General features: G+C 40.6%; 1 protein-coding gene across 1 annotated transcript in view; it reads left to right on the forward strand.

The window, feature by feature from the left end:
* The first annotated feature begins 9,361 nt into the window (after positions 1-9,361).
* CLCN5 (chloride voltage-gated channel 5) overlaps positions 9,362-26,601 on the forward strand; it is a 163,671-nt gene continuing 146,431 nt past the window's right edge. Inside the window, exons 1-3 of the mRNA XM_019718727.2 lie at positions 9,362-9,632; positions 10,237-10,353; positions 11,760-11,917. Coding sequence (XP_019574286.1) covers positions 11,902-11,917 — 16 coding nt within the window. The 5' untranslated portion in view covers positions 9,362-9,632; positions 10,237-10,353; positions 11,760-11,901. The remainder of the gene's footprint in view (positions 9,633-10,236; positions 10,354-11,759; positions 11,918-26,601) is intronic.

Consider the following 26,601-nt stretch of genomic DNA (forward strand, 5'->3'; position numbering starts at 1 on the left):
AAGAACCACGTGATGTGCTTGCTCTCCCACACCACTAACTTTTTGCTGGGCCCCTAAGTGGACCCCACACGAGGTCCTCCAGAACGTGTTCACGTGGGTGCCCACGTGGAAGTCTGCCCAGCGCAGCAGACACATACCCCAGAAACTGTCCTTGGCTTCTGGCAGGGGCATATACACCATGAGGTTGCCGTCTCGGCCAGACACCCTGAAGCCCACCTGGGCATCTTCCACGGGGAGGTCCACGCTGTGTACCTCGAAGGGCTTGGTGTCCTGGGACCCGAGGCTCAGCATCTTGCTGTCCTCCTGGTAGCGTAGCAGGAAGATGCTTTTCATGACGTCAGCCAGGATAAGGTGCTTCACCCAGATCATCTGGTGGAAGTGCAGCTGGGTGTCAGTGAAGGGTGCCTCTCAGCTCGCTGGCCCTAGGCTCCACAGGAAGCCCTTCCAGCTGATGGCTGACACCAGGCAGCAGTTGCAGTGACACAGGGCGGTCATGGTCCCCTTCTGTTCCTTCTCATGTAAGACCTTGAACTTGTTCTTGGTCGTATGGTAAGTGTATGTGTAGTTTATTAAGAAACTGCTGAACTATTTACCAGAGTAGCTGTACCATTTTACTTTCCCACCGGAAATATGTGAAACGTCCAGTTTTTCCACATCCTTGCCAGCATTTAGTATTATCACGTTTTCTTAGTTTAGCAGTTCTAGTTGGTGTGTAGTGATATCGCATCATAGTCTTAATTTGCATTTGCCTAAAGGTGAGTGAGGTAGAGCATCTTTTTATGTGTTTATTGACCTTCTATGTATCATCTTTAGTGAAATGCTTCTTCATGTCTTTTGCTCATTTTCTAAATGGATTTTTTGTTTTCTTTTACTGTTCAATTTCTAGTGTTCTTTATATATTCTACTCTTAGCACTTGAAAAATGTTGTGCCACTTCCTTCTGGCCTCCGTGGTTCTGATGAGAAATACACCTTCGTTCAAATAGCTTTTTACCCTAAGTAAGGTGTAATTTCTCACTTGGTGCTTCCAAGATTTTTCTTTGAGTTTTTAAAAGTTTGATTACATTGTACTTTGGCATGGATTTCTTTGGTTGTATTTTGTTTGTGGTTTGCTCAGCTATTGAATCTGTAGGTTTATGTCTTTTCCCAAATTTTGGAAATTTGGGAAAAGTCATTGTACTTTTTCAGTTCTAAAATTTCCACTCAGTTCTTCTTTATATCATCTATTTTGCTGAGGCTTTCTATTTTTTCATTTATTTCAAACCTGTTCAGAATTGGTCTTTGAAACATTTTTATGGTGAATGCTTTAAAATCCTTGTAATATAATTCTAACATCTGTGTCACATAGGTCTTGGTGTCTGTTGATTCATTTTTCTTACTTAAGTTGAGATTGTTCTGTTTTTTGTTATGATAAGTGATTTTCACTTGTATCCTGGACATTTTGGATGCTATGCGATGAGACTCTGGATCTTATTTAAATCTCCTGTTTGGCTGATCTCCGTTGAGGCTATTTCAGGAAGGGGGCATCACCTTGCTACTACTAGTTGTAAGTAGAAGACCATGTTTTCTGCTTTGTTTTCCCTGTGAGGCAGGACAGGCACCTCATTAATATTGGGAGAGGGTGAAAATTCAGGTGCCCCACTAGGCTTCCACTGACACCACGCAAGCACTGTGTCACTCCTCAGGTTCTAAGGTCCCTACTCAGTTTTCCTTTTCATCTTTCAAAAATCTTCTTATATTTGTTTTATATATAATGCCCAGGGTCTTTACTTAGCAGGAGGAATAGGGGTACGTGCATTCATTCTGTCTGGTGAATGGGAAGTTCCTCCTCTTCCGTTTTCTACTAAACCCATTCTTATCAGGCATCCATCTTCCATGGCTCTACCAAACCTGAACTTGTCAAAGTCACCAGTGATTTCCACATTGCCAAATCCAATGCTGTCCTCAATTTACCTGACCCACCAGTAGCATTAAACTCAGTTGATCACTCCTTTCTTCTTAAAACACTTCCTTTACTTGTTTCCAGGACACCACACTGCTCTGGATTTTCTCCTATTGCATGGCTACTCTTTCTTAGTTTTCTTTTCGGTTCCTTCTCAGCTTCCTGATTTCTTATGGGAGCACTCCGGTAAGAAATCTCTTCTATCTCTACTTTCTCCCTTGGTCATCTCATCTGATCTCATGACTTTAAGCGCCATCTACTGTCAACCCTCAAAGTTATATCTTCAGTCTAAACCTCTCCCCTAAACTACAACTTGTACATCTAGCTGCCTATTTAATATCTCTGCTTGGATCGCTAATGCGTATTTCAAGTTTTAAAATGTTAAAAATGGAATTTCTGATTTCTACCCTCCCAAACCCACTTATCCTTCATTATTTCCACCTGCTCAGTGCACAAACCTTGGGATCATTCTTGACTTCCCTCTTTCTCTAACACCTCATAGCCAATCCATCAGCAAATCCTGATAGTACTACCTTGAGAATAAATTCACAATCTGACCACTTCTGATCACCTTGGTCCAAGCTACCATTATCTCTTGTCTGGATTGCTGAAATAGCCTCCTGACTTGTGCTTCGCCCTCCTACGTAACAGACTAATTAGAGAAATCCTTTTAAGAGAAAAGTCAATCATACCACCCTTTTTCTGAAATCCTCCCATAGTTTCTAAGTCATGGCTCAAGCAAGAGCAAAAGTCAAAATCCTTACACGAGCCAACACATGATCCGGCTCACTGTGAGTTCTGTGACTGCACCACCAACTATTCTCTTCCTTGCTCACATCGTTTCCACCACACCAGCCTTCTCACTGCTTCCAGGCACACCAGGCATGCCCCATCTAAGAGCCTTCACACTTGATTTCCCACTGTGTGAAATACTCTTCTAGGTACCAGCATGGCCTACTTTCTCACTTCCTTCAAATTCTTTCTCCTGTCACCTTCTTAAATTTCGACTTCTCTCAAAGCCTTCTCTGATTACTCTATTTTAAGTTGTAACCCTCCAGATCTCTCTATATCCCTTTGCAGCTTATTTTTTCATAGTATTTACTCCCACATATACCATAAAATATTCTTATTTATCTTGCTCATTATCTGTCTTTACCATCCCCCCTCCAAAATAAAGTGTAAGCTTAGTGAGGGCATGGACTTTTGCCTTTTCGTTCACTGCTATATTTTCTGTACCTGGAACAGTGTATGATACATGGTAAGTACCCAGTGTATAAATAAATAAATCACCTAACTTATGCTGTAGTGTCCCAGTACTAATTGGTAGTGGCCATATCAACTTTCGTAAGCGTGGAGTCTTAAAGTTTTATTTTTAATTTGAATTATTTTTTAAACCTCTGTTACCTCTTAGAGTCAACTTATCTGTTCTTGTATCTTTTGTTAGATTCTGGAAGTTGCCAGGATAATGGACCAACAGTAACCAAAAGTAGAATGTATTCTTGTCATAGTCTTATCTAGTTTAATAAATCACCATTCAGACACACAATGTGATATACAGATGGTGTATTACAGAATTGTACACCTGAAACCTATGTAACTTTACTAACAATTGTCACCCCAATGAACTTTAATTTAAAAAAATTACCATTCTGCATATTATAAAGGGTGTTTAAAATGACCTACAAAAATATATTTAAAATGTGATAATCAAGCCAGGGGAAATAAAGTAGGAAAAAAATAAAATGGAGCAAGAGGTGAGGTTGACACAAAATACAATCTGTAAAGTCCCGTTCACTTGCTAGGGGTGGACCGAACATTTGGCTCTGAGTTTTCTAGTAGCCAATGCAAAAAAAAAGAAAAAGAAAAAGAAAAAGAAAAAGAAAAAGAAAAAGAAAAAGAAGAAAAAGAAAAAGAAAAAGAAAAAGAAAAAGAAAAAGAAAAAGAAAAAAAGAAAAAGAAAAAGAAAAAGAAAAAAAGAAAAAGAAAAAGAAAAAGAAAAAGAAAAAGAAAAAGACAAGAAGGGCGTGATTTACTGATTCCATCCTTCCAGAGCAAAGTTCTCTTCCTAGAGACATGTTTTTTACTCCACCAATAGATGGCGCGCCTTCCACGTGATTACGTTACAGAGCAAGCCCTTCAATGCAGTCCTTAACTGAGTCTAATAATAACGATTATTTCTGAATTACGTGCCTGGCTATTTACATTCACCATTTAGTTCTTAGTGCAGCTTTGTGGAGAAGCTGTTATTATTCCCATTTTAGACACAAGGAGACAGGCTCAGTAGTAAAATCTCTTGCTTAAGCCTGAATTTCAAACTAGCTCTCTGATTCTCTATCACACCACATGGTCAACCTGCTGTCATTTGGAAAGCCGAAGATAGGTCTTCTTATTTCTAATTGGTGGAACTCTTGGGAAGTTCTCTTTGATCGGAGGGCTTTCTTAGTGTCGCTGCCACAAAATGCAATAGGATTCAGAGATTAATTTGGGCTCAGACACTAAGGAGCTTTCAGACCTGGCAAATCATTTAATCTGCATGCCTCAACTTCCTCTCCTGTCAAATGGGAATGATAAAATCTGCTTCACTTAATTCTGAAGGTGGTATGAGGATAAAAGGGGGAAAGAGATGTGAAAACACCTTACAAAGAAGCAAACACTGTAGGAATGATGTATTAAATTCAGCATTTATCAAATGCCTACCAAAAGCTAGGTACTGTGGTGGTGCTGTAAGGGAATACTACTCAAAATGTGGTCCATGGCTCAGTGCCAGTCCACAAACTGCTTATTATTGGTCCACAACAAGAAATTGACAGTAAATGTTTTGAAACCTTAACAACAATTTGATGGAGTAATCTTCTGTCTGGTAAATAAAATCAAAAGAATTGGGCTTATATTTTATATGTCTTTGTTTTGATTTCATTTTTCTAGTAATTCATTTTTACTGTACTTTATAAAAGTATTGGTACACGATGGATTTGGGAGGAAATGGTCCTTCCCCACAAATAGTTTGAAAAGCACTGCTGTGATGGATGTAAAGGAACCATAGGCCATGGACCGTGCCCTCAAGGAGCTCTCGGGCTAGGGGTTAAACAGGTATCACAGTGGTTTTGAGAAACCACTACCACTGTGCCACGTGCTTCAACCCCTTCATGAAACAGAAGGCCATACAGACTTGGATGGGCTTGCAGATTAGAGACTCGCAAATCCTCAAAACCATTCCCTGAACTAACGTTCATATTAGCCCCCTTAGAATACCAGCAGCACTAATCTAGATAGAATTGGACTTCTCTCAAATCTGATGTGGCATTTTTTAAAAATAAAATTTCTCATGAAAACCATCTGTCAAAAATTATGCTGGCCCCAATTAGAGAACTATAAAGACTGGGTTTTTGCATATCATAGACTTTCTAGTATATGCTCACAGGTTAATGGGGTCTTTCTTTAACTGGCACTAAGGCAGTGAGCTAACCAATTGGCTCTTTAAAACTATCCTTGACGTGGCATTCAAAATATTTTCCATATTACTTTTGAAGATATAAATTGAATAGGTAATACACTTCCATGTCACAAAATTGGGAAAGTACACAGCTCCACCTCTTTTTTTTTACATATTGTGTCATAGAGAATTTTACATATAAGTACATACAGAGCTTTGTCATTGGATAGATGTATGTTATTTATTTGATCAGTTCTCTATTGGTGGGCATCTGGTTGTTTTTCATTTTTTGTTATTACAAACAATGGTACAGTGAATAACCTTGTATACACAAGTGGAGGAGAAGTTCCTAGAAATGGAATTTTGGGATCAAAGTCTCATGTGTTTGTAATTTTTATAGTTATTGCAAAATTTCCCTCACCTGACTAATTGCTCTCCTACCAGCAATTTATGAGAGGACTCTCTTTACCTTTGTCAACACAGTGGATTATCAATATTTTCATATTTTACTAATGGTATCTCACTGTAGTTTTCATTAGTATTTCTCCAGGTATGAGGTTAGCTACCATTATTGGCATAGAAGCCACTTATTCATTTTGATACTCAGGGTACAGGTACATGGCCATTACAAATGATCCTAGGTCACTATACTTTCAGAATTTCCTAACCTACTGTCTTGATAGATCTCTGAGCTAAAGAACTTTGTTCATTTCCTTTTATTCCACTCCATTTTTCTAGAACCATCCCAGGCATTTCTTTGGTATCCCAGACATTTTAGTTTAAAACTAGTATTCCTAGGGGCTAACACAGCATCTGGTACAATAGTTAGGGCTTAAACAAAATGTAGAACAAATCAATAAGAACAATACCAGAAGCATTGACTTACTACTTTACATGGCTATGTACCTATGTAACATAAATTACGTAAGTACTTACTTCAGTCTATATTTGCAATGACAATTTCAAAAATGAAGGATAAAACTGCTTTAGACATGACAGTTTAGATGCCACTGTGATCTATTGCTCTGAAGGTTTGTTTTTTTTTTTGCAAAATTAATCCTAAAGTGCTACCTTTCATTATACAGAGAAATTGATTGTTTTATTCTTTCTTTATAAGTAACTTTTAAGATGACGTTGTGTTTACTTTTTGCTTTGTAAGATCTGAAATGGCTTTTGACCGAAAGTCGATTGACCACCGTGGGGGTTGGGTGGGAACATTTTTTTCAGTTTTTCCAAGGAAGGGTGAGGAGAGCAGTGAACTCATTTAAGTTGATTTATCTACACTCTTTTGGCACACAGTTGTGGGACACCTGGCTAAGGTTCTCATAGGGAAGAGAACAGAGTTAACAGAATCTATAACTTTTGATTAAATTATTAACTTTGCCTCATTAGCACCACCACACTCTAACCACTTCACTTGGGAAGGTATTGTATAGGCATTTATTACTCAGCATATAAATAGTTCCAGCAAAACTTGGGAATCCAAAGCCTGAAGGAGACATCATCATCATCATCATCATCATCAATAGTAATACTAGCTAACATTTATTGAGCATTTAATCTAAAATCCCAACAGGAGCCTTCCAAGCTGTCAGCGGTCGGTGGCGACACCAAGTGGTATTCTGGGTGTACTGCAGCCCTCTCATACTGGCCATAAATCACTCCGGCCCAAGCTCTCCCAAATAACTACTGTATTCCAAGTGGAGCCAATATGCTCGCTCTGTAGAGGTAACTTCATGACAAATATGCTTCTACCCAGATTGCCATCCTTCAATCCGTCTTTTTCTTGTCTCAGAGAAAGAGACATCTTTCCCAAAGTTAGTTTGTATTTTGCATCTCATTTCTATCTCCCCATGTATTTTACTCCATTATTTAACCTTTCCTTGCCTCTTCAATTTCTGTTTCACCAGTGGCTCTTCCTATTCAATCTACAGGTAAGCTCCGGTTTCTCCTATCCTGCAATGACAAAAACAAACAAACACCTCAGATTCACCTCCTTAAAAAAGAGTTCCAAAACAGGGAACTTGCTCAAAAGCCTTAATTCTTCTGCAATCAATTTTTCCCCACTTTTTTCAGTTATAGTTTAAATTACTTTCTGAATTAAGTACAAATCTTAGTTGAACATTCAGGATCCTTCAAAATTGCAGCATGATTTATCTTCTGGTTATAGCTCCCCTATACTTGCCTACCCTAAGCTTCAACAATGCAGCACTGGTCATGGTGCTCATACGTGATTTGTTTTGCACAAGGTTTTACCTCCACTTATATTTGCCTTTATCAGAGGACTCAGCATAACCTGATTTAATTCATTTTAATTTAATTTAATTTATTTAATTATAATTATTTCTAGTTACTTGTGGTATCTCCCACCCATCCATACACTATGAGAGCCTGAAGGCAGGGACTAAATGTTACCAGATGAAAAAGTAAAAATTAGCTTGGACTGAGAAAGCAAAAATCTGGCCATTCATCATGCTGGAACAACAGACACCTGATAAAGCTAGCTGTAAGTTTAACAGGGAACAATATTTCTCTCAAAGACATGTTGCAGCTGTAAAGTGATAACAACCCCCTTTATCTGAATGATCACCACTTTTTTTATTCACTAAGAAACTTTGTTCTCTATAATCAGAGACTATCAGAAACTTTCTGCTTAAAATCACAGTAGTGAGAATAAAACATCCCATGTTTGTCTGAAAAACATTAAGTTTCTTGGACACAGAGAAGCAGCCTCAATTTTCAATCCAGGTGCAGAGCTTCAGATAAGAGTATCGAGACAACATTCCACATCTATCTTTACTTTGTGGTTCCCAAGGAAACAGGGACTCTGGGTTCACTTCACAATTCAGACCTGATGTTGACCCCTTCACACAGCCCTGCTTTAAGCTTACCAAAACAATGCTTCGTTTAAAATTCACCTAAATTCCACTCTTTCCTATAATGACTCCTTTTCTTTGGTGAGATGTCCCACGACTTCTCTGGTGTGGGGTCTCCCTCATTGAAATGGGTTTAAAAGCCTGACTTTTCATATTACAGATTTGTCCTTGGTGGCCTTACACTGACTGGGCATTTTGTATCCCTGACCACTTAGCTTGTCCAAAGTGGGCATTCAAAATTGCTCACTACAGTAGACACTGAATTAGAGTAATGGGGTTCTAGTTAGATTACTTGGATTGATTATATGGATTCCAGTCTCAGTTCTACCACTAACTAATTATTAGCAGGGTCATCTTAAGTAAGTCAATGCATCCCATAGGCCTGTTTTCTCTTCTGTAAAATGAGGGGATGTTTCTTCCAATACCAAGGCAAGGACTTTGGCGTCAGGTAGACCCAGGTTGAAATTCCAGTTCTACCACTTACTAAGACCTGTGGTTTTTGCTTTTCTGAGCCTCCGTTTTAATTTTAATTATTAAAATGGATATAATACTGAAAACTGCCGTGTAGATTTTCCAGTGTTGCAATGAGGATCGAGTTGGCTGTTACAAGCATCACTACATTTGATCACTATTCTTACTGCTACTCTGTGAACTAGGACAAGTTAACCTTTCTGAGCTTTTTCCCCTTATGAATAAAAGTGGAGAAATAATAGTACGTACCCTAATGGGGTTATTGTGGAAATTAAATGAAATGAAAAAAGTAAAGGGCTTGGAACAGCATTTCGCATATAATTATAAGCTGAAAATACGTGACCTAATAATAATTGGTATTCGATTTTTACTACTAATTACTGTGGGCCAGGAACTCAGGGTGACAATTTCATTCTAAAGACAAAACCAAAAAAGTGTACCGCAGGTTCGAAACAGTAAAACATAATACAGTACTTTTTTCTTTCAAAAGCAATTGACACGCCCAGTACTGGCTTAGGACCCGCCCAAGCTTCATTAAATATGGCAGCTAGCAGGGCCGGCCTAGTGCGACTGCGCACGCGGAAACCCCTCCCAGCGCTTCGTTCTCGCTTGCTATCAAGGCCCCGCCGCCTCCCCGGCTGGCTTTACCCGGTCTCCACTCGGCCGAGGTGCGGGGAGAGGGCCAGCAGGGGCGCGCACGCGCAGACGTCAGCTGTGCTCGGCCGATACTTGGCGAGGCGCCTGTCACATGAGCCGCGCGCCAGCTCCGCTCCCCCTCCTCCCCGCCAGGCTGTGAATGAAGCTCTGCCGGCTACGTGGGGCGCTAGCTCAACTTGGTGTTCTGGACGCCAGAGCCGACTGTGCGCTCGGCCCGCCGAGTGCGGGCTCCGCCGCTCCTGACCTCGGCGACAGGTAAAGACAGATGGGCTGTCCCTTCCCCAACAGGTCCTCCGCGGGCCGCTGGCCCCCGGCCCACCCCCGGAGTACCCCCTGGGCGCAGCGACACCGGGAAGCGCTCCCTCGCTGGCTCGGCCCCCCGCAGATGGGGGTTCCCCGTGCCTGGCCGCCTCCGCCTGGCACTCGAAGGAGTTAGACCGGCTAGTTCTAGCCAGTGCAGGGCGGCATCTTCTCGGGAGCCCAGCCCTAGTGTCCCAGCAAGGGTCCCTGCGCTGTCCCAGCGAAGTTTTCTCGCGGAGCGGCGCCAAGCCTGCCTCGCTTTTGAATGGGGGAGGTTAGCTGCAGTCATCCCCTTTCCAGGACTGGGGCAGGGTGGCTTTGGCTGGTAAAACTCTGTCAAGGCCCCGTTCTTCTCCCTCCTGCTCTGGACTCACAGGTTGGTGTGGATCTTAGTAAAGTGGAGTCCATACTCTCCGAAGAGTAGTTGCTGAGTTTTCCTTTTCCCACTTAACGTGCGGGTGACCGGTTCTCTCCAGACTGTACGGGATTGCGCCTGAGTGCCTTCACCCCCAAGCGCTTTCCCTTCACACTGATGCGCGTTTACCTTTATACATTTCAGAGCAAATCAGTTTCCTGGACTGCCAAGTGAAGTTGTGCGTGTGCCCGTGTGATAACGTCAGTGTAAGCTACCTCAAATAAGCCAGGGAAATCCAGAAGTGTGGAGCATAAAAAGCCTGTAAGAATCTGCTTTACATAAACTTCATGCATTTATTAGCAGTTACCCAGTTGGATTTCAGAGATGTTAGATTTCGCCTGATCCCACTAGGCGCAGATCAGTACTATTTAACTGCACGCAAAATAAGAGGAAGGGAAAAAAAGAAAGAAAGCAAACCCCCAAACACTGTCCCAGGTTCCAGATAACTCATCGGAACGCTTTTTCCTGGTGAATCCATCCTGGGACTTTGTGAGTTCCTAGTTTTCTTGGACTTCGTGAACCTTTTCTTATCCAAAGCTTTGTCTTTTCTTTATTGGTGTTTTGGGGACTAGTGTACACATTTACACTTTTGTCTTTAAAAAAAATCATTAAAGAAGGCCAAAATGATGACTCTCAAGTTTGTATTAGTCTTCAGTACGTGCACGCTAGCACTTTCACTTCAGGGTGGTGTTACTTCTACAGAAGCTATGGAAATAGCAATCTACTTTGATGTACACCAGGTCAAAAAGGTGAGGACATTTTCTTAGAAAAAGCAGATTGGCTCATATGCTAATTAAGGAAGACCAATTTAGTAATTAGGAACTTGTTTAGATGGACAAAGGATTTAATATATTAAACCCCTGAAACAAAATAGTCAGACCTTTTATTTTTTTTCTCCCATTCCTAGCGTCTGCCTTTTATATCCTTGCGAATAGCATTGTCCTAAGACCGATTTTGACATTTTTAAAATAGGAATGAGCTGAATTAATTTGGCTTCACTTAAATTAGTATTTTATTTTTACATTTTTATTTTTCTTTGGTTCTTCCCCCCCCCAACCCCCGCTTATAAAAGCGATATATGCTCCCCATAGGACATGAGTGAAGTGTGGGAAAGTACAATGAAGCGGACAGGAAGAACCACGACACAGAGGGCATCACTCTTAACTTTTTATTATACTTCATGTCTTTTCTTTTCCTATATAAGATCTATTTTAAAACTTTAAATAGTCACAAAATTTGCTGTCCTTTCTACTATTTTTTAATGTGAAGTTCGGTGTTTGGAGGTTTAGGAAGGGCATTGGATATCATGCTGCTCTTCACTCCCCAAAACATGGAACATCAAGATAGGAAGGATGCTTAACGGTCATTGGTCATCTCATCCAACCACCCATCCTTTGAGATTCCCAAACCCATTTACTGAAGATCCAGTGATTCATGCACAATTGGACAGCAGCACTCAGTGGCAATATTAACTGACTCTAGATCTTCCCATTCTTTCTTCAGCGATCCCTTTCTGCTTAGGGGGAACTTGGCACTGCCTGTGTCTGTATATCTTTGAAAGAGAGGTTCAGGGAGGGACAGGACATAATTTTCAAGGATTTGAAATGTTGTGTGTGTGTGGTTGTTTTTGTCACTTAGGTGTTCATTTTTTCTGTTTATATTTTCAGGTTCGGGGCTTGAGTCTCTGGCAGAAAGTAAGACGACACAGTTTCTGTTCCATCTACATCACATTCAAGCCTCCCTACAAAACTGGGGGGCTCTGGGAAGCTCTGAGCCTGTGACCCCAACGTGAAAGAGGGTAGGATCAACATGGCCATGTGGCAGGGTAAGAAATTAACACTCATTCCTCTAACTGTTTTTTCCTCCATCTCTATCCTCCATCCCTACCTACGCACCCACCCCCCACCACCATGGCAGGCAGCCAGCTGTTTCTTTAATTTAACCCTTTGTCTTCATAAGGACAAAGCATATTGGTTTAAACGAAGTCGAAGTCGCTGCTAGTTAGAAGTTCAAATTATTTTGAAGTGGAAGTAGGAGGGTGGTGGGGGAAGTAGCAGGAAAATGTAGAGCCAGAAGCATTTTCAAAGAACTCCCTTTGTTTGAATGTGTGCTTGTGGGGGTTATATGTGAGGAAACGGGGGACATTTTTTTCATATTTGTGTATTTCATTTGTTTCTGGTAAATTTCTATCATAAGGTTCTCAAATGTGGGGGAGAGATGTCAATACCTCACTGACTTCATCTTCCTAGTAAAGACTTTAAACCATATTTAATGTTACAATGTTTGTATTTGGTGATAGAAGGAAAATGCCTGTTTTAATATTACGAACTACTGGAAAGCAAAGCTCAATGATATCTTACCTGATGTCTTATATCTCTTGTGAACCTGCAAATTCCTACCATGCACAGTTATTTTTTTTTTTTTGGGGGGTGGAGGGTTGAGGATTGGCCCTTTGGGAGAGTATCGGAATCTCCAGGGTTACGTGGGATTTTTATGTTTATCAAAAGGGAGTGTGGGTTTAAGAAATGATAGACAAATACTACCAAAATTCAGCTATGACCCACAAAAGGTTAAGGATGGGGTAGAATGAAGAGCTCAGATGTCTATAAATATTCAACAGGTAAGTTTGTTGGTGGTCTAATGTAGCTTTTAAAACTGTCTCCTGTTGGTTATGGCTTCAAGTATGTAGTCACACAAATATAACAACTATTTTTGATGTATGAGGATTGTCAAGTTAAAGATATTTGTTAAACTGGGATTCAGCCTGTATGCCCACTTTGACTCACACGATGGGTATTTATCAGGAGCAGTTTGAATATTCTTGTTTAAATCCTGAGACATTTCTTCATTCAACAAACAGAATACAGAGATGAAAAAGACATGCAACTCTGGACGGTTCCTTGTCTTAAGGGAAAGACAGACAAATAAACAAATAATTGTGTCAGGTTGAATAAGTGTTAGAATAGGGAGAGGTGAAAAATGCGATAGAAGCCCAGAGGAAAGCATAATGAACCCTGAATTTTGAGCCAGTCTAAAAAAAATGAGTGGGAGTTTGCCAGATGGGCAAATGAGAGAATTGCATTCTGGGCAGACAGAGAAGTACTGTTTGGGAACTTCCAAGTTGCTCTGTCTGCTTCGTGGGGCACGACCTCAGATGAAGCAGGGAAGGTAATCAGAGGCCAGATAATAAAGAGCCTTGTATGTTCTAGGAAGGATTTTACACTTTATCCTGAAGACAAAGATTCTAAACAGGGAAGTCACATAATCAGATTTTGTTTTATAAAGATGACTTTGGCAGCATTGTTGAAGTGGGTTTGGAGCTGGAGAGAATGGAAGCAAGAGCCATTTGGGAAGTTTTGGGTATAGTGGTTTAGGGAAGAGATGGTGAAGGTCTGAACAGAATGGGATGAAGTCTAGAAATGTTCTGTGACTGGATGTGGGAGGAACCGAGCCTGGATTGACAGCCAGCTTGGGTGCTTGGGGCCAGTGGTGCCATTCACTGAGATAGGGAATATGGGAGGTGGAGAGAAGGGCATGGAGATGGTGGGAAGTTAGGGTACTGAGTTTGGTTTGGCCTGTCTTGTTTGAGACACTTGTGGGCTGTCAGGTCATTGTTTAAAAGCCAGTTCTGAAAGTATGGAACTGGAGTTTGTGCAGGTGGGGATCTAAAGTTTTGTTCCTAATGATGCATAAAGAGCTGGTGTGTTTTCTCTGTGTTTAATGAAAGTGTCATTAGTAGTTAATGCTTTATTTGTTTTATAATACAAACATTTTCATGGGTAACACTTCTTAATAAAAAGGTCATTATTTTCTTAATAAAACATTTTGCTATCTCAGGCCCCGAAATCTGATCTGCTTAAAATTACATTGTAGTAAAACCTAATTTTTCTGGCATTAGGAAAGAAGGGAGTACTCCACATGAATAACTGCAGCTCATTTCTGTTTTTGTGCAACCTCTGAAGTGACCAGCAGAGTACAGTGATAGTCTGGGTGGCAATGTAGTACAGTAGTTAAAAGCATGGGTCTGGGTTCAACACAGTTGGTTCCATCATTTGGTAGCTGTGAGACCTTGGGCAAGTCCCTTAACCTCCCGGTATCTCAGTTTTCTCCTTTGTAAAATGGGGATAATAATAGAATGTATGTTACCTGATTGTCGTGAAGATTGATTAAATTAATATATGCAAAGCACTTGGAACATAGTATGTGTGCCATTTTTATTAGTAGTAAGATGTTTAGAATATTGTGTATCATATGCATTCAGTAAAATTTAGCAATAGCTGTTGTTTCTACTATACTTCTTCTATTACTACTATTATTAATACTATTATTTTGTTGTAGCTTGAGGTGGGACTGGGACTGTGTTCTATGGAGGGAATTGCATGTTGCCCTTGGATGTCCTGCCCTATGGTAGTCTGTTTGGGACTTTAGGTAGAGGGTTAGAGCTGAAGAGAGCCTTAGAAAACAACCCTTAGAGGTTAAGTGATACTCCCATAGTCACACAGGTTGATAGTAGTGACAGGACTAAAACTCAGGTCTCCTGATTCCCTGTTCCAATTTTCTTTCCATGGGCTCATGGAAGAGGGTATGTGTGGGCCTTTCAGCTCAAGGAAGCTCCGAGTCAGTCTCTGGAGCTCGCTGAGGAACTCTAAGAACTGGAGGAAGCCAAGTCTCCTTAGTCTCTCAGATCAATGCTGTTTAATTCCTCCATGGAGAATTGGCTCAAAACTCCCATACCTGTTAAACATGAACAACATTCTTATTTTGACATCATTTGATGGAGCCCTCTAATCCATTTCCTGGCCACTTTAAACAGAGTGTACTGGGCATAATTTAATATTTTTGATAACTAAGGGTCATTATTAATAATACCAGTTTTATTAGTCTAATGGTCAAAACAATTTCGGATGGGATAAAGTTGGAGACTTGTGTTGTCAGGTGTTATTTATTCAGTTAACATGTATGAAGCACTAGTTGTGCACCAGGCACTATGCTGGGCCTTAGAGAGGTAATGGTCAGTAAAAACAGGTATGGTCTCTGCTCTCGTGGAGCTTACCAAATAAGATAAAGGTAGCATTTCAAGTTCATGAGATTATTTAGTGCTTAACAAATGTACTGAATTAATTTGGAAAAATGACAGTAGTGTAAATTTAGAAGGATTAAAATGGTTTCTTAATAAAGAAGGGGGTGCATCAGAATTGCCTGCTCAGGTCTCATCCTTGCAAATTGTGATTCAGTCTTAAGACCTGAGCATTTAAAAAAGCTCTGTAAGAAATTCTGGTGTGTAATCCTGTTTGGGAACTGTTGTATTAAAGAATGAAAAGATTTTTGTTTTGTTTTTTAAAACAGAGAAATGGTAAAGGAACTCAAAAAATATAGGAGACTATCAAATCTTGGGGTAGGGAAGATATTTATATGCATAATATCTAAGGTAGAATAATGAAGAAAAATATAATCAACTATATGAAAATTTTAAATTTCTGCACAAAACCATAAATACAGTTAATGAGAAAACTAAAAACAATTGCAACAAGACTCATTATCCTTAATACGTAAAGTCCTATAGAGCAGAAAGAAAAATACAAGTAGTTTACTGGAAAAATGGGCAAAGGATGGGAATAGGAAAATATGTAAAAGAAGAAATTTAAATCACCAGTAAACATGAAAAAAAATTCTTAGTAGTAAATAAAGGGGAATTAAAATGGTATACCATTTTCTCCACTAAAATTTGCAAAGATTAAAAATGAATGACAAAGGAAAATCCAAGGTGGCAGAGTAGATAAACACTTGTGCCTGCGTCCTTTCATAAATACATTAAAATTACAACTAAATTACAGAACAGTCAACCTGAAGAACCATCTGAAGTCTAGCTGAACAGAAGTTTTATGACTAAGGATATAAAGAAGCTACATTGAGACTGAAAAGAAAAAAGAAAGAAATGACAAAACTCAGTGTTGGCAAGGACATTCGCACACACTTCTGATGGGAATATCAATTTGGCAATATTTATGAAAACCTTTTGACCCGACAATTCCCTTTCTTGGAATTTATCCTAAGGAAATAAATGTGCACAAAGGATGTGCACAAAGGTGTATCAATAAGGATATTGATCGCAACATTTTCTATAGTGGGAAAATTGATAGCACTTGGCATTCTGATGCATTGATACCATGGAACACTATAATTACTAAAATGATGATGCAGAATTGTATTTATTAACATAGAAATGGGTTCATGATAGATGTTAAATGGTGGGGTGAGGGAAGCAGATCTCAGAGCAGCTTTTTTATCTCTATTGATAAAATAGTTAAAAGTGTGGACTCTAGGCTTAGAGTTAGATTCAAATCCCACCTTTATCAGCTGCCTGATGTTGGGAAGTTACTTACTTCAGTGTTCCTCAACTTCTACATCAGTAAAAGAAGCACAAAATAGCAGCAAACATAATACTTCCCCATTTGTACACCCATGAGGATCCCCTGTGGGTCTCATAAACCGTCCCAAGCCCAAGCCTCACCCAGCACGATGAAATCTGAATCTCTGGGGATGGGATGCAGCACTCAGAAATTTGGAAGTCCCCTAGCTGACTACAATGTATAGACAAGTTTGGGAACTGCTGAGTGAACACATGGAGGTGGATGGGAGGATTAAATGAGAAAATCACAGAGCCTGACATGTGGTAAGTACTCAGTATATGGTAATTGTTATGAGTAACTTATTGTTTGTAGTACGATCCATTTCAACATATGTGCTTGTGTCCATGTGTGTGTAATATAAATTCCGAGGGGATATACACAAAAGTATTTAAAAAATTACAGTTAACTTTATTTTTGCTTATTTGTATCTTCCAATTTTTCTGTAAGTAGCATGGATTCCTTGTTAATTTAAAAAAGGATAGTTTCTGAAGGAAATACCAGATATACATGCACAGCTTTATATACTAAGGTATTTAGTAGAGTGAAAGACTGAAGACACCGTTTACATAGTAGGGGAGTGTAAGTAAATTGTGGTAGGTCTACAGAGTAAAATATCTGCCCATTAAAAATCAAGAGTAATGCTGAGGAAAATTTTCAGGGTATAATGGAAAGGTATGGGATTATCCCATTTCTGGCTTTTTAATTTAAGTGTGGGTTTATGTGTATCTCTGCGTGTTTCATGTTATATGCACACCTATGAATATGGTGATCAATACAGAATAGAAGGAAATGAGCCAAAGTTGTTAAAGTGGCTACCTCTAGGTAGTAGGATGCATTTATTTTTCTTTTTTGCTGCTTTTATTTTCCAAATATTACACAGTGACTATGTATTACTTTTATAACCAGAAAACAAGTGATTTGAAAATGAGATATAAAATAACAGTGCCTCCTGCAAGGAGTGGATTGCGTGGGCTTCTGGACAGCTGCTTCAGTCATTCTGTATCCCCTTTACCTCCAAACTGAAAAAAAGAAAAGAAAGAAACCAAGTCCCCGAGGGTTTGGTTAGAGCAGTTTTTTTGTTATTAATACTTGCTGAAGTACTCTTGTAAGTTTTGGCCATCTCTCCTGTTGACTCCAAAAAGTTTTTTGGGAGTGAGAGTTGGGACAGGGAGATTGTACGAAAATGGGGAAATCACACTTAATTTAGTGTGGGAATTACATAATAAAGCGAGGTGACAAAATATGTCAGGGTAAGCATAAAAATAAAGCACAGAAAAATTGTAATAAAATAGATAGTTGAAATGGCAAACTGTTCTGTTGGCTTCAGATCCAGAGGAACCATGTTTCAACCTTGCAGTTGGTTTTTTGTTTGTTTGTTTGTTTGTTTGTTTGTTTAGCACATCACAGTGTATCTGTAAACACTGCTGATTGAGCTAACACATGCTAGGGGAGCATCACAGAGCAGTCAGTGAATTGATGACAGGCCTTCAATATGAAATCTGTATAGCTGTCTGGCTTGATAGGTGGACCACCATCACCTAGGAAAAGCCATCTGCTCCTGCCTGTTGACCAAAACGGTAGTGTCTGTGTGACTCTCAGAAGTCATGTTAGAGCAGGAGTAAAGAAACAGAGTCCCTCCTCCCCTTTTCCTTTTCCTCTGTGGCCCAGTGTCTCACCTACAGCAGGTACAGAAATGAGGTCTTTGTTTCTCTGCACTATTGCCCTTTTATAGCTCCTCAGTGGGGCAGACAGGTGGGGGATGGATTATGATGAGAAGCATTGAGTAGGGGGTAAACCAAAACAATCTTTCAGATAACTTTTCTCTCAGAGCCAGCTACTCCTTCCCAAGCATATGGTTGTGGAAGGAGTATGGGCCTTGGAATCTGATACACCTGGATCTGAATCCAGCTCTGCCAGTTGGTAGCCAAGTTACCTAAACTCCCAAAGTCTCAATTGTCTCATCTGGGGTCAAGTGTAGTCTCTGGAGACAGACTCCTTGGGTTTGTAGCCTGGCTTGATCATTGCTAGCTGTGGGCAAGGTATTTCATCTCTTTTGTGCCTCACCCTCTTCATCTATAAAATGGAGTTAATAATGATAATACCTACTCATAGGATTATTGGGGGATAAAGTGAGTTAATATGCACATATACATCCTTGGAACACTGCCTGGCACTTGTTAAGCTCTCACAAATGTTGACTTTTACTATCATAATATGCAAAAGGATATGACACTATTTTACCTCCCACAGTTGTAGATGAGAATGAGAATCACCAAAATGCCTGGCCTGTCTTAGTTGCTCTGTATAATAACTGCAGCAGCAGCAGCAGAAAAAAAAAAAAAAAAGATATGCTCTTAAAGGGATGTTTTTAAGCTGGAAAGGGCCTTTCGAGGTGATCTAGTGCAAATGTCTCATCTTGCAAAGGAGGAAACAGGCCCGGTGAAATTCCTCTGGGTCATACAGCTGTCAAACGATGCATAGAGCTAGGACTTGCCCCTGGGCTCCTGATAATCGATGCTGCCTGGCCCGCTCTCTGCCCATCTGTCTGCCTGTGTAGCCCTACTCGTTGCATTGCCTCACTTAGGCTTGGCTGTTTTACAGTTTTCGGCTAAATGTTAGTCTTTCCCTACTATGCTTTATTGCTACTTGGACAAGTTCAGGGTTTTTTGTTTATTTGTTTGTTTTGTTTTGTTTTGTTTTGTTTTTACAAAGAATTGTCTTGTCATTGAGGCTTCCAGGGTGTGTTTTTTTTTCTTCCCATCACTCTGTTAGCATTTTTTGAAATAAACTATAGGTTCTTATGTTTTAACCAAAATTGTGATTCAGAGCTTCCTGTTTCTGTAAGGCAGTTCTGTGCGTGGTAGGACGGGGAAGAGGGTAGACTAGAAAGTTTCACTACAGGTGGCAACAGATGCCAGATTCTTCTTATTTTTCCTACCTTCTGTTAACACACAGGTATTTATAGACCTGTGGTCAGACCAAAGAAGCTGTTGAGGAGTTACTAGGATGAGGTAACCCCCTGAATAATGGCATATTTTGAAGTTTTTCAACCTAATACCATTCAGGCATTAGGTACCATTTTATTGTATTTATTGAAGATTTCTGCCCTGACTACTTACATGAAGAGCAACACAGAAATTGCAACGTAGAGCAGTTAGAAATAAATCCAGGACAGGGCCCATCTAGTGAAGATGAACTGGGTATCACCAGGTGTATGAAATACTCTGGGCACTCAATTTTTCTTGTCTTCTGGGCCCCACACAAAAAGATAAGCACAAGCCGCTATGGAAGGCAGGGTGGAGGTTCCTCAAAAAATTACGAACAGAATTACCATATGACCCAGCAATCCCTCTCCTGGGTATCTACCCAAAAAGTCTGAAAACATTTATACATAAAGACACGTGTGCTCCAATGTTCATTGCAGCTTTGTTTACGGTGGCCAAGACATGGAAACAACCAAAATGCCCTTCAATAGATGAATGGATAAAGAAGTTGTGGTATATATACACAATGGAATACTATTCGGTGGTAAGAAAAGATGATATAGGAACATTTTTGACAACATGGATGGATCTTGAGAGTATGATGCTGAGTGAAATGTCAGACAGAAAAAGCAGAGAACCATGTGATTTCACTGATATGTGGTATATGAACCAAAAACAACAAAGGGACAAGGCAAACGAATGAGAAACAAAAACTCATAGACACAGACAATAGTTTAGTGGTTACCAGAGGGTAAAGGGGTTGGGGGTGGGAGATGAGGGTAAGGGGGATCAAATATATGGTGATAGAAGAAGAACTGACTCTGGGTGGTGAACACACAATGGGATTTATAGATGATGTAATACACAACTGTACACCTGAAATCTATGTAACTTTACTAACAATTGTCACCCCAATAAACTTTAATAAAAAAAAAGATAAGCACACTAAATTACATTGTTGACATCTTCTGGCCAAAAAAATGTTCAGAACTAGAGAAACCCTGGCCCCGTTCGTACTAAGTCTTCTTTCTGGTGTTTCCACTGCCCTCCCTTGGCCTGGCCTGACCTGTGGCCACTCGTGACGCAACACCGAATATTCTCAGGTTGAAATCATGATCTTGAGATTAGTGAGAGGCAGGTGGGCAGAGGAATTGCCACCATCCAAATTCCCAACTCTGCCAAGGCCTTCTTTCCCTTGGGTTCTACTGGTAATAAACAATAATACTAGATGCCTCTTCATCTTGCCGTCTCTACATTAAATAATCGTACCACCATCCACTCAGACATCAAAGCCGAAAGTCTGTGAGGCACCCCAGTCCTTGCTCTTCCCTACGTGCAGTCCACCCGTGGTGGCCTAGGTCATTTCAGTCGGTCGCATTCCTGGCAAATACCTACTTACCTTTCAGCCATCAGCTCAAGAGTTGCCTCTTCTCTGCGGTCTTTCCCAAAACCTTGCCCATCCTCTGGTAAAATTTGCCTTTCCCTTCTTTTTGTGTCTCCCCAATGTATTGTATACCCCTAGAAGGCATTGGATGTATTTGTTCAGTACTTCTGTTTTTGTGTCTGCTGTGTGCCAGGCACTGCATTGGGTAAGTGCTGGGGTTATAGCAGTGACCACAAAAACCATGATTCTTGCCCACCTAAGCCTTGCAGTCATGTGTGGGAGTTGGAATGCAAACAGATAAATACACAAATATTTCATTATGAAGTGTTGTGAGTGCTGCCCTGTTTCCCCCAAAATAAGACCTAGCCAGACAATCAGCTCTAATGTATCTTTTGGAGCAAAAATTAATATAAGATCCAGTCTTATATTACCATGTTTCCCGAAAATAAGACCTAGCTGGACAATCAGCTCTAATGTGTCTTTTGGAGCAAAAATTAATATAAGACCAGGTATAATATAATATAATATAATATAATATAATATAAATAATAAAGACCGGGTCTTAATTTTTGCTCCAAAAGACGCATTAGAGCTGATGGTCCGGCTAGGTCTTATTTTTGGGGAAACATGGTATGAAGTAAAGTCCTATGAAAATGAATAATAAATGTGACATAATTTATTGGGCAGAAAGGTCTGGGAGGAAGTGACAAGTTCAGCTGAGACTGTAAAATGAGTAGGAGCTAATCCAGGCAAAGAGTTAGGGGGAGAGCATCTCAGGCATAGGAAATGAAGTGGAAATCCCTGAGGTGGAAAGAGTCTGGATTCTTCCCCAGCACGGTCCTGTGTAGCTGGGACATAGTGAATGAGGTATACAGGGGCACGGGATGAAATTGGAGCGGTGGGCAGGTCACTGAGTTTGTAGGCCATGTTACTAAGTATCCTAAGTACAATGTGAAGGCTTTGTGGATAGATTGGATAGGGCAGAGTGCCAATGAATGAGAGGGGAGTGTCTTTTTCGTCTTCACATACCACCTACCTAGCAGAGAGTACCTAGCACATCCTGTGTGCGAATTGGGTCTTCAATAAGTGATAATTGCCTTGCCTTCCTACCAGAATTGCCATGGGATCTAAGTGAGGTCAAGTATGCTAAGGTGCTTCGCAAAATATCAAATGTTAAACAAGTGTTATTTAGATGTGATTCACTAGATTCTCTGCAGTGATGCTTACAGATGTTCACTGTCACTGAAAAAAAGAAACTGGATTCTCTGTTTAACTAGCAAAATCTCTCAGTCAGATCATCCCATGCCATGAATATGCAGATGTATTGAGTTCTTACGTATTCAAAGTTGTCTCCATTGCCAGTGCCTTTATCTAATTACGACTGAGTGGAAACCACCTTACATTACACCATTATGTAGCACTCCTGGTTAGAGACCTTGAATTCACTCCACAAAATTTCCGAACCTAAGGAATTCCTTATTCAAGAGCTGGATTAATTCTGAGGAATAGCGCCCTCTGAATTTGCATTTGGATGGGGGCAAGGTGAAGCACAGCAGGGTGTGGCTGCCACCACCTGTGACACTTGGTTTTCTACACTGTGTTAGAAGATCTAACAAAATCCTCAGTGAGCTGCTATTTTTATGTTAAAATACCTAGTTCTCTGTTTGAGCTGCAGGACTGTTAGGCGATTGATTTAAAAGCCTCTGTGAGGTGTTTGTGGGAGTATAAATTGTTAGAGCCCCTGTGGAGGGCAGCTTGGAAGTCCTTATCAAAATGTAAGCTGTGTATACCTTTTGTTCCAGTGACTCTAGTCTGAAAAGGAATTGTACTTGTTAAAGGATGTTAGTTGCTTTCGTTGTTGCCATTTTTTCACTATCGACAATGTTGATGTCCATTATGAGAGACTAGTTATATTCATAACGGTGTATACACACGATGAAATACTGTGCATTTCACTCAAAGGAGTGAGGTAGATCTATATACAATGACAGGGAATACTATCCACAATACATTTTAAGTGGGTAAAAAGGTGCAGAATGGTATTGTCTGATGCCATTTATATAAGAAAGAAGGGGGAGGTAGAGGATAGATAGATATGAGTTTGTATATAAGTATACTTATATATGTATAGACATTTTCTGGAATGATGCACAAGAAACAGTTATTATTACTTTGGAAATTAGGGGTGGCAGGGCTAAGGGTTCTTCATTGTCACTTGCTACCTTTCTATACTGCTTGACTTGTTTACAACAAGCTATAATGCCTTTAAATAATAGCATTTAAGTAAAACCCACACCCCACTTGATTCTTTTCTTGACACTATTATACTACGAAATAAAAGGTGTAATAGTGATTGAGGTGAGAGGTGAGGTCTGAAGTACAGGAGGCCGAGTCTGGGCAAATCAAGGACCTCTGAAATCTACCAGGGAATCATCATGGTGGCGGGGGTGGGGGGTGGGGGGGAGGGGCGGGGGAGGAGCTGTGGCTTTGTTAAAGCTTCATCCTGAGAAAGTGAGATAAAATTAGGTAAAAATCTTGTTTTTATTAGGTTTTGGGGGGTATGAAGCAATTTTAATTTTTTTATTAGTTTTGATCTGTGAATATTTTAATACCTAAGTAGCATAGCAGTTGTATTCTAGGCCACAGTTAATTATCTCCGTGTCTGGATAAATTGTTGTTCTTGCTTAACTTGTTTAAATATTGTAAGTGAATGGCAGGCTACAATTTCTTGAGCTTTTTGCTTAAGGAACTGAGGAGAACTGCAGGTATGCTCTTATGGTTGAAGTCGAGAAGATATAAGTAGCCTGATATTTACATTAAAATGTTGTGATTAAATTTAATCCCAAAATGCTTCAAGATCATTTTAGCCCTCTTTCCCCTCTCTTCCCCCCAAAAGAAGGCTTTTGCCTGAGATACAAGAAGTAAAAGGAATGTCTAGCTAAATGTCCTGTTGATTTGGTTAATGAATAGTTCCTTCACTCAGTTGTGTGTGTTTAGAAACTAGAGTCACTAGCCTGTCTTAACTGACCCTGCTTCTCGAGTATTTGAAATTTTAGCCAGGAGATGGATGGTAGAAAACAATGGCTTAAGAAGCAAGCCAGATTTTACTCTTGGATATATAATTATATGCATAAGGCATGTAATTGGGCAGGTGGCAGAGACTAGCATGATGGGAACAATTGTGAGAAAGGAGAAAGGCTAAGTAATTTCAGGGTGTAGATTGGTATAGAAAGACTGGAATCATAGAGTGCAACCTTTGAGAGATTTTTCGGTTATGGCAATCAGAGCACAAGGAGCTACCTGGAATATGGTTTGAGGTTGAACCCAAACCTGGACCTAGAAGTTATGCTTAGAGAACCAGACAGGAGGATTCTCATCTTTGCTGGTGATCATAGAAGCTGTTAGAAATGGCTCCAGCTTGGCCTAGGTGTAAAGGAGGGAGGAACTGGGACAAGAAACCAGACATCCTAGAAAGACGGACAGAGAAGACCCAAGCCATGAGTGGGCTGGACTTTGTATCTACTGAGAGCCGGTACTTGGCTGCCTGTGTAGAGGATGTTACTGAGAGCTTCACTCCATAGTAAAGCATTCGGATTTGACTGAGGTCGAGGAAGGGAACAGATACTTGGATACTTAGTGTGTGCCTTTTCCCAAGTGCTTTACATGGATTCTGAGCTAGTACCTGATAGAGATATAATTAGGAATGGCAGAGTCTGGCTCTAGAACCTGTGCTCATAGTTATTCTGTGTTCGTAGGACCATCACTCCAAGAATCCCTCGTCCACCACCAGCCCAAAACAATCAGGGCAGAAGCCAGCTGAAAGAAGGAAGCTTTCTATTAGAGAACCCTTGTTGTGATACCAATGAGCAAGTGAAATGATCTCAAGGGAGTAAGAAAGCGGAAGGCTTGAATAAACAGCTGATAAATGAAATACAATTCTGTGGCCAAAGTTCTGGATTCTTTCTATATTGAAGAACATAATTTAGTGAGTATCTTCTGTGTAGAAGACACTGCTAGGTGTCACATGTGGGACTAAGAGGAATCAGAAGCAGATACTGTCCTTCCAACAGCTAGTCTCTGAGGAAGTTAAAATATGTGCACAAACAACCATGACTCAAGCTAATGCTGGATACACATTAGAAGAGAGGTTTAGAATCCCCTAGGAGTCAGACCAAAGTGAGGTGGTGGCCGCTGAGGCAGACCACTCAGGTACCGTGTTTTCCCCAAAATAAGACCAGGTCCTATATTAATTTTTGCTCCAAATGACGCATTAGGGCTTATGTTCAGGGGATGTCATCCTGAAAAATCATGCTACGGCTTATTTTCCGGTTAGGTCTTATTGTGGGGGGAACATGGTAGACCACAAAGGTGAGGTGGTGGCCTCTCACGGAGCATGGTGTGAGGTTTTCTATAGTTGTTGATGTTGGAGATAGGATTTCAGGCAGCAAAGTACAGGGTCCATTTGGGGTAGTGAGAAAAGTATCATGCCAAGCCCGTAACATTTATTTGCATTGCCTCATTCAATCCTCATAATAACCCTCTATTGACCAAGTGACTTATTGTGAAAACCAGGGAACTTTTGAGAGTGAAGTGGTGTGCTAATCAGAGGGTACGCATAGACAGTGACTGACCCAGGAAAACCAGAACATATGAGGCAGGTGGTATTACCCTCATTACACAAATGAGAAAAATGAGGCTCTAAGTCACATAGCAAGGAAGTGGTAGAGCCAGGACTTAAATTCCGCTCTGGTTCCTTAGCTAAGAGATCCATACTTCATTCTGTAAGCGATGGGGGACAATTGAAGGGTTTTGAGCAGAGAACGTCATGGTTAGAGCTGTGTAAAACAGATGGGAAGGAGATACTGGAATTGGGGAGATTGCTGAGAGAGAGTCAGGTAGAACATTATGAGGGCCTGGATATAAGATGTTGACTTTGGGGATTTAAAGCAAGGCGTCAGCGTGAGAAACATCACAAAGGAAGAAATGACAAAACTTGACTATTGGTCAACTTCAGAGGGAGACAAAGAAGAAAGGATGACTCAGGATTTCAAGTTGTTGTTATTATTGGTTGTCAAATGATCTTTAATTGAAATATTTTCCTCTGTAGTTCTTAACTAGCTGGGCCTTCCCCCGCTGTTGATGACTGTTGATGTCATCTGTGATGTCTTGAGGGTGGCGGTCCTCAACATTGTGGCCCCCCAGACTGGGCTGGCCCCAAGATCTCTTTAATGGTTCTCTATTTGGAGAGTTTTGTAGCTAAAGATCGGTACCACATCTGTCTGCCAATGTTGACAGTCTTATCAAAAGTGGTACCTCCACTGTGCTTGATGTTTTTTCCTTCTTTCTGTCTCCTGGCGGTTCTTTGAGGGCTTTGGTGATCAGGGCAGGAGGCCCTACCTCAGTCTGGGCCTGTGTTCTGCATGGTCAGTTGCACTGTAATCCTCAGACCCTTCCAATCACTGGTTGCTTTGGCGTTGTCATCACCGACCTTTTTTGGAGACAGACCCAGGGGGCTGATTTTGGGGGCCTGGGCAGACGTGGCACTGACTTCCCCAGTGGTGCAACTCAGGTATACAACTTTGATCTCGTTGGGGTTGAACTTCGGCAGCATGGTGGACGCGGCTGGTGTGGGATGGACCTGAATTCGGGATGACTGAAGAAAGTTGAAGCTTGGCCTCCAAGCTGAAATCCCAAAGCTCAAATTATTTTAGTGAGAACATTGTTAACCAAA

The sequence above is a fragment of the Rhinolophus sinicus genome, chromosome X (genome assembly GCF_036562045.2).
Source record: "Rhinolophus sinicus isolate RSC01 chromosome X, ASM3656204v1, whole genome shotgun sequence".
Lineage (NCBI taxonomy): Eukaryota > Metazoa > Chordata > Mammalia > Chiroptera > Rhinolophidae > Rhinolophus > Rhinolophus sinicus.